This window comes from Haemorhous mexicanus, chromosome Z (assembly GCF_027477595.1).
Source record: "Haemorhous mexicanus isolate bHaeMex1 chromosome Z, bHaeMex1.pri, whole genome shotgun sequence".
Classification (NCBI taxonomy): Eukaryota; Metazoa; Chordata; class Aves; order Passeriformes; family Fringillidae; genus Haemorhous; species Haemorhous mexicanus.
The window spans coordinates 7,335,849-7,352,158 of NC_082381.1; the positions used below are offsets into that span (position 1 = coordinate 7,335,849).

General features: G+C 37.3%; 1 protein-coding gene across 1 annotated transcript in view; it reads right to left on the reverse strand.

The window, feature by feature from the left end:
- FBN2 (fibrillin 2) overlaps nucleotides 1-16,310 on the reverse strand; it is a 122,370-nt gene that overhangs the window by 53,718 nt on the left and 52,342 nt on the right. Inside the window, exons 17-21 of the mRNA XM_059836422.1 lie at nucleotides 15,988-16,041; nucleotides 12,328-12,453; nucleotides 9,818-9,943; nucleotides 4,664-4,783; nucleotides 1,119-1,256 (exon numbers count right to left, since the gene is read on the reverse strand). Of these exons, the coding sequence (XP_059692405.1) occupies nucleotides 1,119-1,256; nucleotides 4,664-4,783; nucleotides 9,818-9,943; nucleotides 12,328-12,453; nucleotides 15,988-16,041 (564 nt within the window). The remainder of the gene's footprint in view (nucleotides 1-1,118; nucleotides 1,257-4,663; nucleotides 4,784-9,817; nucleotides 9,944-12,327; nucleotides 12,454-15,987; nucleotides 16,042-16,310) is intronic.

Sequence of the window (16,310 nt, forward strand, 5' to 3'; positions counted from 1 at the left end):
TTTAAACTAAGTGAATAGTTGAGGAAATTAATCTTAGACTGTTACTTTCTCATGTGCTTTCCTTAGTGAAATGATCAGCATCTAATCAGATCAGTCCCAGCACTCATATGTAGCTAAAAGGTAAAATTCCTTCAAGAGGCCTGAAGATTTAAAATTGTAGTAATGTAAATTTTCAGCTTTTTTTTCCCCACCAAAGCTTAATAATGGATCTGAGCAATGACCTTACTTGAGGAGATGCATGTAAAATGTAGCATCATATAAAGATTTCAGAGCTTGCTGTAATTTAACTACTTGCAGAACAGGAAATTCAGAGCCCAAACTCACCCAATCTGAGCTGATCAGCTGTCTAGATTGACTAGATTTTGATCAGTTTTACTAGTCTAACCTGACCATCTGCTTCCTGAAGTCCAAAGGAATATCTTTGCTGCACTGCACAGTTAAGAGCTCTGCAGGATGACGCTTGCATTCTGCTTGTTAGGGGGATACATGAGCCCACAGTCACTGTTCCAATTGAAATGAGAGGCTAAAACATCTTGACACCAGTTCAACTTCCAGTGGCACTTTTTGAATCTTAAGGGGATCAGTATTTTTTCCATAAACTAGAGTACAGTTAGCACTGCTGCTTCCAGCTTCCATAACTAGCCCCGCAATCTAATAGCAGCACTATTTCTGCAGTCAATAATGGTACACAAGCTACATGTTTGAAAAGAGCTGGGAAAAAGTGTTAACAGCCCACAATATAAAAATGAATTTTGCCAGATATTTCACGTTAACGATTTAGCCCTTTACCTCCCCCCTATCCCAGTCAATACACAGTCCTTGTGGAGATGAAACATATTGTAGCCATTAAGAGGTTTATTCATATGTTATTTCCTGGTACATTTCAAAGTTCTCAGAATGATCCCTGATGGTGCAGATTACAAGTCCAAAATAGATCACTTCTAAAGAAGACAACTTCTTTTCATAGGTTTTTGGGGAGGGGGGTTGGTTTTGGTGTTTTTTGTTTTGTTTAGTTGGTTGTTTTTTTTGTTTGAGGCTTTTTTATATACAGAGATGGTAAGAATCTACTAGTGATACTTATTCCCTTCTCCCAAAAGATGCATGATGGTGGAGCATACCCAATTCACACCGTTCACATGGGCTGCCCCAAGCTGCTCCTAAAGTAGCACAGCACTCAGATTTCAGCGTGGCACCGTTGATGTTGACTTCACAGTGGCTGTCTCTGATATTAAGCCAACAAGTCCCCTTCAGGCTGTCTGCAGCAGAACAGAAAGGAAAAACAATACAGAATTGTCACAGCTAGAAGATCTGGCATGCCACATCCATGACACCAGCAGGCAGAATACCAAGGGAGCACAGGCTCTCTTTAAAAAGAAAAATCTTCCCTTAGAGTTATTTCCTACACAGTTTAGATACATAGTGCTAAATAGTGCTACATTTATCTAAACTAAATATTTTATTTTAGTGTAAAGGGATAGCACTATCACTGAAAGTGACCAACAAACCACACTGCCTGAGGCATTTTACAATCCAAGTCCCACAGCTGGCAGAGGTCTTTCAGACATTGCAGTGGATTTATTAATTTCTTTCAGCTAGTGGCTAATCCATCTAAAATATACAAAAGCAGAGATCCCAACGTAGAACTCCCTTTCCTGGGTGTCTGCCTGAACCCTTTCTGAAATGCAGGTGTTCTTGTCTTTCTCAAAGGGAAGCCTTTAAAATTGTAATGAAGTTAAAAAAAAAAAAAAACAAACATGGTGGGTAGGAGTGTTCTATGTTATTTTAGGGGTCTGGTTCTGCTGCTGCATTAGCTACACTTTGAAAGTCAGCCAGATCTCAAATCAGGTACATACATTTTAAGTTTTACCTTCAACACCTTTACACTCCCCTACCTTAACAAGGTTACTCTCAAATGGTACATTTATTGAGACAGGCAATCCTGTCTTAAAGATTGGTGATCAGACAGCAACAGCAGCCTGTAAGGTCAGACCTAAAATGGGAGCTCAGCCTAGGAGGGGTTTAAATGTAGGTACACACTCAAGAGTTCAAAGAGTTCAAAGAGACAAATTTAGTTTGATCAATAATGAAAGGAAAATAGGATTTGGCTTTAAGATTTACATGCATTGTATGTGCAAAAAGCCAGATATTTTACCAATGCCTTATGCTCAGGAACAATGTGCTTAAGACAAAATCATTCCAACTTATTTTCTTCCAAACAGCTTCAAATTTTCTACCAAATTTTCTATCACATTAAAAATGATGCAATCCACAAGAAGCACAACCTTTCTTTAGGTTAAAGCAACAGTAAAAAAACCTCACCCAATAATGTGAAATCAGCCCCAGAAATTGGTATTTCATTAACAGCTAAGTGTAAAACAGTTGTATTATTTAGGTTAACATTGGTCTCAAACATGTGGGACAGAGTTCCACACTTGAACAAGTGCCTAAATACAGAACTCAACATTATTTCCTTTTGCTTTCCAACTTATAGGAGTGAAAAATCAAAACCAGTATCTCAAAAATTATTTACATTCTACAAATTAGCAGGTGCTTCTGCTCACATCAGATGCATCCACACTATCCTCCCAAAGTCTGCTTGTCATATCCTTTTCAGGCTTTTCCTTTATTTTGCATCTTCTCTTTTGTCCAGACAAAAATCTTTGGTGAAAGAGTTATTATCCAAGATCAAAGCATTCCTTCTGTTGCTCTTATCTCTTTGATTTTGACTTGAAGAAGAATATATGCATAATACAGGCAGATGGCATCCTACTTATTGTGCACTGTATGAACTCCAAAAATCTTGACTAAAATACATGTCAAAAGCATGCAAAATTGTGTATTTCAAAAAGCACAAATGGCAGTATCCCTAAGGTAGGGGCAATTCCCAAAATAGCAATGAAACACTTGTATACTTCAAATATGCTTCAAAAGCAATTTCCCCTTTTTTCCCCTCCACAAGCATGGTCTTAATATTGCAAAAGCTGCCCATGGGCAAGCAAATATCATTGCTGAAAGTTTTTATTACAACTGCTGAACTTACAACCCTCATTTGCTGAAGGTTTGAGCTTAAATCTGAGGGCAAATGACTGTAATTTGAGCAAGGGATTTTTCTCTCTCTGCCCAGGAAAGCTCACAGAAAGAGAGAAATGCCTCACATCTATGCTGAACAATGATACTGATTCTGGTTCTGACATGAGAGCAAATTTCAAAATAAAAAAAATAAACTTGTCAGAATCAGACATTATCTTACTTTGATCGTTCCTGTGCAGAACACAAAATATCCTAAACCTCAATACTATTTTAGCCTTTCATTTGTGATCAGGAACAAGGTTATCTGTTGCTACAGTAGTGCTTTACAGAAGCAATCTGTTAAAAAAAAAAATAGGGCAAATATATTCAATATACAAGTTTTTCTCTACAGGGGTTATGGAGGAAAATCAGCTTGAGATTTAAAATAGCACACATTTGACAAGAACACTTTTAAGTTTTTCCACACAACAAGGTCACCTGTAATCTCCAGCCCCTCACTCATTTTTCAATAACCCAGCCTGCCTTCCTCTCATTGCTTCCAATGTCAATGAAATTTTGGCCAAGGTGGAAAAATTGGGCTCTAGCAGTAAAAATCTGTATGTCTTGCACCAGCTCTACTTCTGACCCTTCTGTCTTAACATATTCACACTTTTAGTGGAAAAACATGGTTCCTGAGACAGTTTTTGTTAACATGAAACACTAATGATTAGGCTCACAGTATGTAGCTGGAACATGTTCTTCACTTTTTATCTGACTACTCAGCTAATTTTTTTGTTTATATTTTATGTTATTTGTCACAGCTATTCAGGCCAAATGGGACCTCATACTGTAAACAATCCAACGAAAACTATTTGCAAAGTAAATCCAGAAAACTGTTATAATTAGCCTCTTTGTGAACTTGTGCCCCCTTTGGATGTAAGAACACAAGATTAAAAATAAGAAGTATAAAAAGCATATGTTAGCATGGTTATATCAAGAAATTAGCACAACATGAAAATTACAAAAACAATAATAAACTTCACCAGCCAGTAATGCTACAAGGAAATGTAAGAGAAAGCTTAGGCACAAAAGTAACATTCACTTAAAAAACACATTAAAGCATGAAAGAATACGGTAATTAAATAGAAGCTCAAGTCATTGCATTCATTTTTACACCTTAAGAAAATCCTGACAAGAAAATTCAAATGAAAAACACCAAACAAATCCATATGAAAACAAAAGTAACATTTAAGATTAGCATCACCCCCTTAATAATGACACCCACTTATTAATGACACTAAAATACAGCCAGAGCACCACACATATCCTACAATAATTTCAATTATGCTACACAAATAATTTGAAACAATGGCAGCGTATAAACACGTGCAATGTACAGAAGACTGCAAGCCTTTAGAATTTTCTTAGAAAGCCAAGGAAAAAAAAACTACATTTATGAATGGCTTTCAAAGATAATGCCAATGACATCCCGCAGACAACTGTTGCTGCTTACTCCAATAAAACCACTGCAGCATTCTGTTTTTTTCCAAAAGAATCAACAAAGGATGCTCACATTTTTAGATACATGTAGAATGTGTGTGTGTATATATATAAATATTTATAAAAAGGGAAAATAAAAGGAGGAAACACCCACCAATACAAATCAGTCCTGTGGGGTCCAACTTGCTGCCAGAAGAACACTCACAGTGGAACGACCCAAGGTTGTTCCTGCAGGCACCATTGACACATGGGCTGCTTTCACATTCGTTTATGTCTGTAATCCAGAAACAAAAGGCATTATTAGGACTAAAGAGTGCTTCTGGAAGTATTCCACGGTTATTTATACTCTCTAAATGCTGTTGTGGACTGTGAGGACTGCCTGAAATATTTGTCCCTCCTCTCCTCCCAGCAAGGCTTGTATCAAAATATACAAGGACAGATACAAGGACAGACAGGTAGGCTGTATTTTGAAGGGCACGTATTTTGGAGGTGTTAATTAAATGGCCCTTTTCTACAAGGACAATTAATTTCCAACAGCATGGGCCATAAAGTTCTCCAGCATCAATTACAACTGTCCCGTGAGAAAACAAAAGTCTTTGTTCACAGAAGGCAAATACATTCCCAGCCACACCATGCAGAGAACAAACAAAGCCCTCATTGTTTCTGCCATTTATGGCTCCATGAGAAGAATGAAGAAAACCCTGTCAGAAGCAAAGTATCACAATGCTGGGTGGAATTCTCTAGTTATGGAAAGGCTGAAGAAATAGCAGTTGTAATTGGAATACTGTAAATGGTACTTCTCTTTAGCCCCAAAATCCTGTTTATTATCCCTGTGAGGTTTTTAAGCTCGTTCACATGCAAGAATAGGACCCCTGCAGACAGCATTATTTGCCGATTTTTTCTTTTAAGTAGAATCAGTTTTAAGATTGATACAATACACATTCTCTCCAAGAAGAACTGTTGATGCATATCCACCATTTCCTTCTGAACCCAACCAATCTAATTTTTTTACATGCATCCTGAATCAAGCCATACATTCTACTCCAACCAGTTCCCTTTGGCAGGCTTGAAGTAAAAAAGGTTTAGTGCTTGCTTGTATTTGCTAGCAGTGCTTCAGGAATATGTTGTAATATATATAAATTAAACCATCTTAATTTAATGTAGTATCTAGCTAAGCACTAGTGATATTAACAGCATCAAGAGAACATTTTTGAGACAAATTGAAATGTCCTCCCTATTTTTTAGAAGTTTTCAAAGAGATACAGTTTGCTATTTTGTTATGATGCATCAAGCCTTCCTTTCACCAGAGATGTGCATCACAGGAAGCAACAGGTATTTAAATATATTTTAAAATATGAATGTATTAATTAAAAAAAAAAAAAAAGAAAGAAAGAGAGAGATAAAAATGCCCAGAATCAGTAAACTTTGGAAACTTTGGATATGTCTCTCCATGCCAAAAGCAAGCACTTAATTTAAAAGCCAGCTTTCACAGATCTTTTACTTAATGGACTTATCTACAAAGAGCAAACAGGACTTGTCTTTGACTGTCAGCAACTTTTTGAACAACAACAGAGCTTTATGTTTCTGAAGCCTGATTTTAAACTGTGGGTTGCCCATTTTACAGATTAATCATATGCAGATACAGGGATGTAAGATCTAAGAGACTTTATCAGGTCAGGACAATGTGCCTCATTGTTACTTCTGACAGAATAAACTCCAAGTCCCTCTGCATCCAAGCTGGCAATCTGGAGTCCTCACCAGCAATTATCTGCTCTGCACCAAGGCCTTCTTCTCCCTGTGAATGCATTTTAAACTCTATTACCTCAGTTTTTATTACCCAGGAAATGCTCCCTGTCTCTGTGGCTTCTCACTCTCTGGTTTCCCCCAGCCAGCAATACCTGGTGGTTGGGAGTGTTCTCTGCTGCTTTTGCAGAGAAACCTAAGTGGTTCTTAAAATAATAGATCACTCTGACACAAAAAAAGTAATCTTAATTATCTACTTTATGTCAAATAATCCTCTGAATAGAAATGCTCTGGGACAAAGACACACTTTTGCTTCCTCTGCATCTGCCATCTTGCTTTCAGAAGTTTGTCTAGCTTTAAAAAAAAGCGAGAAAAAATTGAAAAGACAGGACAAACTAACAAAATGGAAGTGATGTATTCTCCGTCCAAACAATCACAAGTGCTCCTCCCTTCTTTAAATAAGTTGCAACTTGAGAGAAATTTCCATGAGGGACCAGGCATCATCTGTGAAGGTACTGAAAGCTGAAAATGGGTGATTTTCATGTGAAGTGCCACACTGTTTTAACAGCTGTCAGCTGACCTCACACAGAGGTTTGCACAGACACAACCAATGTGCAAGACTAAGTAAAAAGCAGACAGCTGTCACTATCCAAATCATCACTTCAAGAAGATACATGAAAGGTAAACTGCTTCACATTTATGGGAGTAATATGAGGTTATCTTGCCTATCTTTGATTTCCCCTGGCATTTAGCAAGGTAGGATTTCAATCAATTTTCTTCTAAGAACAGACACGTTTTTGTTTCAAATTTTCAGAGTTTAAATGAAAATCTGACAAAAACAATTGAGGGCAACACCTGGAAGCCAATGTCCCTGAAACTACAACCAAAGAAGGGAATAAGTGGAGATAGAGGGGCAAAAATTCAACACCTTTTGAAAAGTAGAGTCAGCTCTCTTGGCTTCATGGGCCATGCTCCAGGCCTTTCTGCATTTGGTATACTTTAGCACTATGCTAAGAAGAAAAATGGAAACAAAACTCCAAGCTAAATAAATTTGAATAGCAATAGGCTGATAATAGTGCATGGACTACATCCCAAAATCACTATCCAGCAAAGAAAAATAAAATTAAAAGATGGTATTAAGTGTATTTCAGCATTAGTGCACTGCTGAATCAAGTGAAAAAGTATCACATGCACAATGTAAACAAACTCCAAAAATTGTTTCCCTACAGCTTCTCACAATAATACTAAATGGTAATTTTTAAAAGAGTAAGCAACAAACCAAATGGATTTTAACACTATTTTGTGTGGTAAAATAAAACCTGCTATGTATGAAGATATTTATTGAGGTGTGTTGTATATATTTTTTTTCTTTTAAGTGAGTGTACATTGTAAACGTCAGAGAAAGAAAAATTGAAACAGTCCACTGTACATTCCTGGAAATGAACTTCAAAGCACATCTGGTTTACATTTAACTAGTTATGTCACTGGAAACACAAACTAAACCATGGAGCTTGTCATAAAAATCTCAACTTTCACAGACTCTGGTGCCTCAAACAAGTCTCCTACTCCTCAAAACAAAATGATAAAAAATTTCAATTGCACTACAAACAAAACAAGAGTTTTGTTGTTTCTTCAGAGCTGCTGATGAGAGTCATATTAAAAATTTCTTGATGACTAATAAGCATCAGAGCATTTTCAGTGCTCCACACAGAGCTCCTGACTACAGCAGGTTTTTACAACCAGTCAATTTACAACTCCAACACGAATTATTAGAAACAGGATTTGGGCAAAAAAAGAATAATTTCTTTCTCTGCTGCCAACCCAGCATTACTACTGCCTACCCAACATGAGTAAAAACACAACACATTTAACAGGTTTTACAGATACTTTTACACAAAACCTCTCCTGACCAGCTTTTTTTACCTCACTGGCTAAATTTAGACATCAATCTAAGGACAAGATGCAAGGTTTATTAACAATAATAGTATCATTAAGAAATAAATCCAAGTTTACTGCTTAAAAATGAAGATACATTTTATTTCAACAGGACTGGCTGGGTTGTCTGCATTCTGGCTTCTCACACACCCAGCTTTAGGTCAGTGTTTTAGGCTTGGATGCTCTTGGTAGTGAGCACCTCCCCTTACCACACTATATCAGTTTCTCTGTCAAGAAGATTCCTCAAGAAACATGTACATTAAGGGCACACAGTACACTGTTTTCACAGACAGAAACCTTGCAGTGCACTGACACTAATCACAGTGACAGACCCTGGAGAATAAATTCCTGAGCACTGCAGGCAGATAGGCACTGAGACAGCTTGGCACAGAAAGCTCTGTAAATACATGAGGGTTGGCACAAGAAAAGCCCCACTCTGAACAAGTGGTACCAATTTGTAACATGCAAAAAGAGCAAGAACTGACTTCTACAGGTGTCCTCTGAAACCCACATGTATTAAAATATAAAGAAATGTAATTTCTTTTGCATAGAAGGGGTGAAGACCCCACCATAGAAGGGGTGTTTTGTATAGAACATATGAATATTTTATACTGCCAGAATTTAAACTTTTCCACTTTCCTTTCTATGTGTTTGCTTAGCTGTATGGCAGTAACTTCTACATGATCAATAATAATAAGGAGCTGAGGCAGTAATATCTTCTACCACTTCAGAAAAATCTGGATGATTACACTGGTTCACATAGGTGTTTTGAAACCAAGAACTACACCTTCCCCATCACTCAAAGAAATGCAAAACCATTTACTATAAAAACTTTCTAATAATTACAAATACTGAGATTTACTGTGGAACTAAAAAAAAAAAAAAAAAAGGAGAAGACCAATAAAATGGTACAACTTCTAATACTAATTAAGAGTTGGCACATAGGCTAATGCTTCCAATTTCACTTTTTGGTACAGTTCTCTGTGTATTTTTTTTAAATAACTAAAATTGCTCATTAGTTTCTGCTATATGACATTTTTTCTGCTTTAACATCTGTGTTAAATAGTAATATTACTATTTAGAAAGATTATTTATAAATATTACTATTTATAAATATTAGTATTTATAAATGTTACTATTTATGAAGAAAGCAATTTTGATTATACTGAAAAAAAGAAGGAAAATTTTAGTATTACTAGGCAGTAATACCCAGGTCCTGGAATGCATCACAGATAATAAGATTTGATCTAGAATTAGCTATTACCCCAGAGTGAAAGGAGAGAAGAAGGGAGAAAAGGAAAAGGAGACTCTGTGATCAAGACAGATGAACTTCCCCAAATGGCAGACACGGTGTTCCTGCTATGCGATCAAAGGAAAGCACATATTGTAGTTTAAAAATGTTGCAACTAAGCAAAGGAAAACATTATCATATCAAATTAAATGACTACTTTGAAAGAAATTCAACAGCAACTAACTCACACATTAAAAAGCAGGGAAATGAAAAGAGAAATGTGAAGATTCATGCAACATCACAGCTCTCCCTTTTCCTCTGGTGTCTGCCATCACTCCTGTGATGGTTTGGCTTTGACATGACAGAATAAACAGCAGACAGGACGTGCAGGTTCCTCACCTTCACAGGTGTCTGTCTCCGAGCTGAACAGGTAGCCCCGGGGGCAGGAGCAGCTGTAGCTGCCCGGGGTGTTCCGGCAGAGCCCGTTGTCACACAGCAGCCCGTTCACAGAGCACTCGTCAATGTCTGCAGGGACAGGACACAGACCGTGACCACAAGTGACAGCTCTGACTTGCAAAGCTCTAACTCACTTCCAGGTTTTTACTGCAAAGATTTCTGCTCTGCCTTTAAAGTTTGGGTCCTTTTTTTTTTCTCAAAAGAATAACTATGTTTTCCTGCAATGACCTTGGTCACTTGAGTTTAGTCAATGATCTCGACCTTGGTCAAATGACAGTGATCTTTGTAATTTGTATGACTACACAATATAAACTAATGGAGGTTTATTTGCTCTGAAAACAGTATTTAAACTATTTTTTTTTAAACACCAAAACAGCAGTGTATTAATTACTGTTCTCTCCTTTATAGGCTAAAATTGTTTTTGTTATCCATGAAGTGGCTTAAAATCTATCCTGTATGGTTCTTGCATGGCAGCCATCTCAAGAGTACACATACACCTCCCCTCCAGAGGAACACAGTATTTAAAAAAAGTATGATGAAGACCAGGCTATCAAGCACACTGACTAGGAAAATCCCATATAATAACATAATTCCCTGCACTCCTCTTAAACTAACTAAAAATAATTCTAATAAAAAGTAATTTGTCTTCCTCATTGCCCTACTATTTATTCTATGAAAGAAGAAAAAATACAATTTTAAGCCTTTTTCTTTAATGCCCATCAATGTCAAAATAATCTATGTTTATAGAAGACTACTGATAGGACAAGTCAGGATAAACATGACATTTCATCCTGCTTCAAGCCGCCTCCTCTTTATTGACTGCTTGATTTCCAAAACCTAATACTGCAACTGAAATCTTAAATCAAATAGATTTTTAGAGAGTTCTTAAGTTTAAAAATATAGAAGTGAGAATACAATATAAAAATGATCTGGTGAATTTGGTTTCCCCAACTTCAGATTTTCCAAGCTGTGTTTATTCCTGTAGGATTCAGACAACAAAGCCTAAATTTCCCCAGATGACGAATCCAAGATTTAAGTCTGGTAGCCACTAATTAAAAAAAAAGCTCTTCTTTACTGTCTTAATCTAACTTCATCTGATTTCAACCAAATTTGTAAACTGACATTTTCAAGAGAAATTCTGAGCTTGTTGTCACAAAATCCTTTGGCCCAAACTATGGAGTGTGGTGAATGCATTATTTCATCAGAATCTCACAGAATAACTTCAAATTTGGGCTGTAATCTGTTGGGATAAGCTCTGTAAAAACACTGATCAAACCCACTCAGACCTGACAAAAATACTGTCTGCATTCTGACTGATGACCATTTTTATTTTCTGGCATCTCATAAACTGTGTCATTAAATACAATCTTTCAACCTTTTATCTGAGTGTTCACACTTAAATTCTTTTACAGAAAAATTCTATCCAAGAATAAACACATCCTCACATTCAGTCAGCTTTATCTTTACTGGAGTAAATACACAGATTATACCAGCACTTACCTAATCCCAAGAGTAACTAGCTAAATAAAACCCCTTCCCATAAAATCCACTTGGAGAACGAGTATTACATGAAGCATTTTAAAAATAAAACCACCAATACTTTTCTGCAGCAGTGCTTTCCCTGCCAGAAGGTCATATTTAGGGCTTTAGGAAGTAACTAGACATAAAGTTCCTTTATTCAAGCAGATAAAAGGAGACACTTTCTTTACTTTGTGTTTCCTTTGCATCACCAGGAAGGAATGTTTGATATGAAAACTCTACTGGAGCTATAGACCAGGTTTTCCCCAGCTAAACTGGTGGAGTTTTGCCAGTGGACAGGTCAGTACATCTTTGAGTGCAGAGACCAATAATTTACCAAAATAAACACAGTACTTAAGCACAATACTTTGGACATCCTGATGGTTCCTGAAAGATTTCTATTAGCTTTTAATTTAAACAAACTTCACCTTTCTGCTTAAATTACAAGGCTGCTAGCAATATGATTGTACAATGCACTTGTGGTGTAACACATTTTCTGGATGTAAGAATTTCCAAAAGAAAAAAAAAACCCACTGAATTTCATGTATGGTCATGAATAATAAAATTAATTAGATGGAGAGTTAAACCTGCACTGTTACCTCCTGCTTACACATCCCTAACAGCAACACAGTAAAATATACAGTATACAAAAATAGACAGTATGCAAAATATACAGTAAGAATAACAATTATGCAGTGATTGAGAAAAGCATCACTCCAGGTTTTTTGCATTTTGATTGTAGCTTGAAGAAGTAGATGTCTTGCAACCTAAATTCTGTCAGGTCAAATCAGCATCAACGAAACGATAAATAATTCAGCCACAATAAAAAAAACAAAACAAACAAACAAACAAACAAAAACCCCCCAAAAAACCCCCCAAAAACCCCAAAAAAAACCCAAAAAAACAAAAAAAAAAAAACCAAAACAAAAACTTACCCACACAATTGCTTCCAGCAGGATCAGGCTGGTAGCCACTGTTGCAGTTACAGCGATAGCTGCCACGCAGGTTTTCACAAATCCCATTGGAGCAAATATCAGGATCCAAAGCACACTCGTTAATATCTGCATCAGCACAACAACAGAAGACAATCAGGCACTGCCAGGTATGACAAACCTGCTCCTGTGAGAGGTGTGGACAATACCTGACTCACTGCATGCTGGGGCTCTCAGTCAGAGCCAAGGCACAGCACAGGTGCAGCCCAAAGGCTGGAAAAGGTGATTACTCTCCTTTATTTCCTAGAAGGCCAAACGTGGAATCCTGCATCCAGTTTTGGGCCACTTTACATGGGCCCAATCCTCAAGCCTTCTAGGCCAACTGTAGAAACCTTGGCACCCCTTGGTAACTCAGCTCCAGAGTGCCCTTGCTTTCCCAGTCCCACGCCTAGATACCTGGGCAGCTTTCCTCTGTTCCCCACAGCTTTCCTCCCTGGCTCCACTGACACTGCATTTCCTTCTCACACTTCAGTTTGATCCTTACTCAGCCACGATGGTCTTTCCCCTCCTTGTCTGATTTCTTACACATGTTAACAGAGAGCTCTTGTGATCTCATCCTCAAAGCTCTGTTCTGCTCCTTCTCCTGAGGGCAGTTTCCCTGGGAATCCAATTAATTGATGCCTTAAGCAACTGAAAGTTCATGGTCATGAAATTCAGGGTGCTGTCTTTACCTTCCACTTGGCCCACACCCCTCAACTCAGCATGAGTCCAACAGGGCACGACCAATCCACTCCAGGCTGCCGTCACTATGGACATCACTAATTAGTTCATTAGTTCATCACTCATTAGTTCATTTGTGTTGGTAATCAACAGGTGCAGTAATGCCTCTGCTCTGTTTAAACAATCACCAGGATTAAGAAATTTTCCCATCAGAGTGCTCCAAGTGTCTCCTGAACTACACACAGTTTATGTCAGCGTGGCTGAATTCCCTCAGCAGCATCAGTGCCTGAGGTGTTAGAAGAGGCTGAAGGGGCTGGATTTGTTCAGCTGAAAAGAGGGAAGATCAGAGGGACCTCTAACAGCACTGCCCTGATTTTAACAGATGATTACAAAGAAGATGGAGGTGCACCTCTCTGAGGTGCACAATGACATGGCAAGAGACAACACTTGCAAGATACAACAGTGGAAATTTTAAATTAAACATCAGGAAAACAATTCTTTGCCATGAGTGTGGCTAAGCAGTGGAGGAAGCTGTCCAAAGAGGCAATGGGAACTCTATCCTTGGAGATTTTCCAAATTCCCCCAGGCAAGGCTTTGAGAAATGTTTTAACTTTGAATATACCCTTCCTCTGAGCAGAAGGTAAGGTTGGATCACCTCCAGATAGCCTTTCCAACCTAAACTGACAGGGAACTACGTGTTTGTTACAAAAAGCTTGATGCAAAATACCTAGCCCATGGACCCAGTGCCTGCAGTTTAGGGATCTAGGTAAGAAGTTATAAATTACTAGCTGACACATAAATTTTCCTAATACATAAGTAAAGCACAGGTCAAAACTACAGCATATTCAATCCTGCAAGAACTTGCTGGAAATTTAAATTTTTTTCTCAGACAGACAGAACAGGATGATGGATGAGTTATAGACCTTGAATTTACAGTTCCATATAAAATTTCTGCTGTAGTTGGAAAAGTCCAAAATATTCATATGAACTGTAAGAAGAGGAACAGACTAATTTTAATACTTCGTGCCTCTGAGGAAAAGAGGGTGTTTCAGTATTTTCCTTCTCCTCATATGGTAAGCCCATTACTTTAAAGAGTTCCTTTCCCAAACTCTGGAAAGAAAGGGTGCTGGCCTAGCTGTGACTTCAAGAAAGGCTTGTTTTATACTTGTAAGGCTCAACTTTTTGTAAACAGTATTTCCTCTTTAATCACAGTGCAGTTTAGATACTGATTTAATACACTTAATCATATATGCATTTGGAAAAAACCATGCTACCCCTGGATAAAACTCCATGCTATAAGACATCTGAAAAACTTTGTAAAAAAATACGATTTGGCATGCCACTTCAGATTTGTATTTTCTTTAGAGCAAAATGCATTCTGTAGCTCATTAGACATGTCTGGATCTTGGGGACAAGCCACACAAGGAGTGTACAAGTAGTAACAGGAGCAGAAGCATGAAAATTGGCTGCAGTGTTGCTGTACAAGAGGCACAGAGAACTCTGTGTTTGCTCTAGAAACCTGAACAAAAGAGGACTTCAGTTGAGACATGAATGATCTTTGTCAGGCACTTGGTAGACAGCACAGTTGTTTCAATGTTTTAAGGAGAAATTGTATTTTCCATGTGTCCAAAAGGACACATGAACCTCTCCACCAGGCTGCATGCAAATTCCTATGATAGGATGCTGCTTGTACAACAGTATTAATGAATGCTGACATTATTCCTCTGGGATTTAGAGATTCTTCAATGGATCTTGTATAATTCACTGAAAATAAACTGAGATAATTCAAAAATTCCAGGGATTTCACATCACTCATACAAGCTTACAGCATGTTAAGCAATGAAGAAAAAAATATGCAGATACTTACAGGAAGTGAACAAAACCAGAATTTCTTTTATTTAAGTACTATTTTTAGAAGTTATTTAGGTTATTACTAAAGGTAATGATGGGAGTTCTTATTCTGTTTCTGCTGCATAGATAAGGAGCTTTAATGCTGACAAGGATAATTATTAACACATCAGACAAATACCCAGCAATAAATTTTATGTTCCTATATCCTCCTATTCCTTCTTCAACCCATTTTACTTATCTGGTAGCTGCAGCGTGCTTTGCCCCTACTTCAGACCTGGCTCAGCCATTATTTTTTAAAATCCCCGTCTCTGTGGTACTAGGAAAGTATGTGGAGCTTTACAGTTCCCAATACTAAATGCAAGGGGTCACTTTCAGGACTTTTTTTCATAAGGATATGGTTTTTTCAGTTAAACTCCATTCCAATTTTTACCTCTACAGTGATACAATCTGTTCATGGAAACGATCCATGAGTGAACACTGGATCTGGAGTGAAAAACTGCTCAATTACTATCCCAGCTGACTGAAATTCAACTGCAAATGCAAGTGACTCCTGTCAAATGAGAGGAGTCACTCCTGTTTTATGCCTGTTCTGAAAAAATCTCTAATCTCAAAAAAAAAAAAAAATCATAGGTCAGAACTCTGAAACAGATTACTTTTTATTCTAGAGAGGGTCAGGCAAAATCCACTGTTCTAGAGAAATTCCAACTTTTTTTCTAGACAACACTCAAATATTGTAGTCTGAGAATTCAAATACCAAAATTAACATATTGAAGGTAAAAACTCTAGTATGTTATCAAGACAACAATTCTGAGGATTTTTTTTTTTTAACTTTGAATCATTGTCCTGGGGTGAACTTAAGATGCTGAACTGTTAAATTATTAATAAGCTGTTAAAATTTCAGTGTTAACAACAAAATGTTGTTAAATAAACAATTTTATCCACTTTTCTTGAAAGAAATTTACCTCCTGAACTGCTTGAGGGAGGGGCCACTTAAATTTGCCTTCTAGAAAAAAACCCTTCAGTAATTTCCTCCCAAAATTTGACCTAAACCGTAACCTAAACTTCATTTATTAAAGAGAATATCCAACATACCTCTTCCATCAACAGTAATACCTATTCCACTGCTGCACAGGCCATGGAACTCAGCTGCTCAGTTGAGGTGGAGATGTTGAGGAAAAGAAAAAACGTTATTTCCAGTATTTCACCTTCTTTCATTCTAAACTAAACCCACATGATTTTTTTTTCAAAGCAATTTTTCTACAATGTAACTAATGAAATGCCAATGTTCACATGAAATAACCATTTATAGATAATTTAGTTAAATCTGCAAGGTAGCACTCCATCCTGAACTTTCATATACACACACACACATACACACACACACACACACACACACATATATATATATATATATA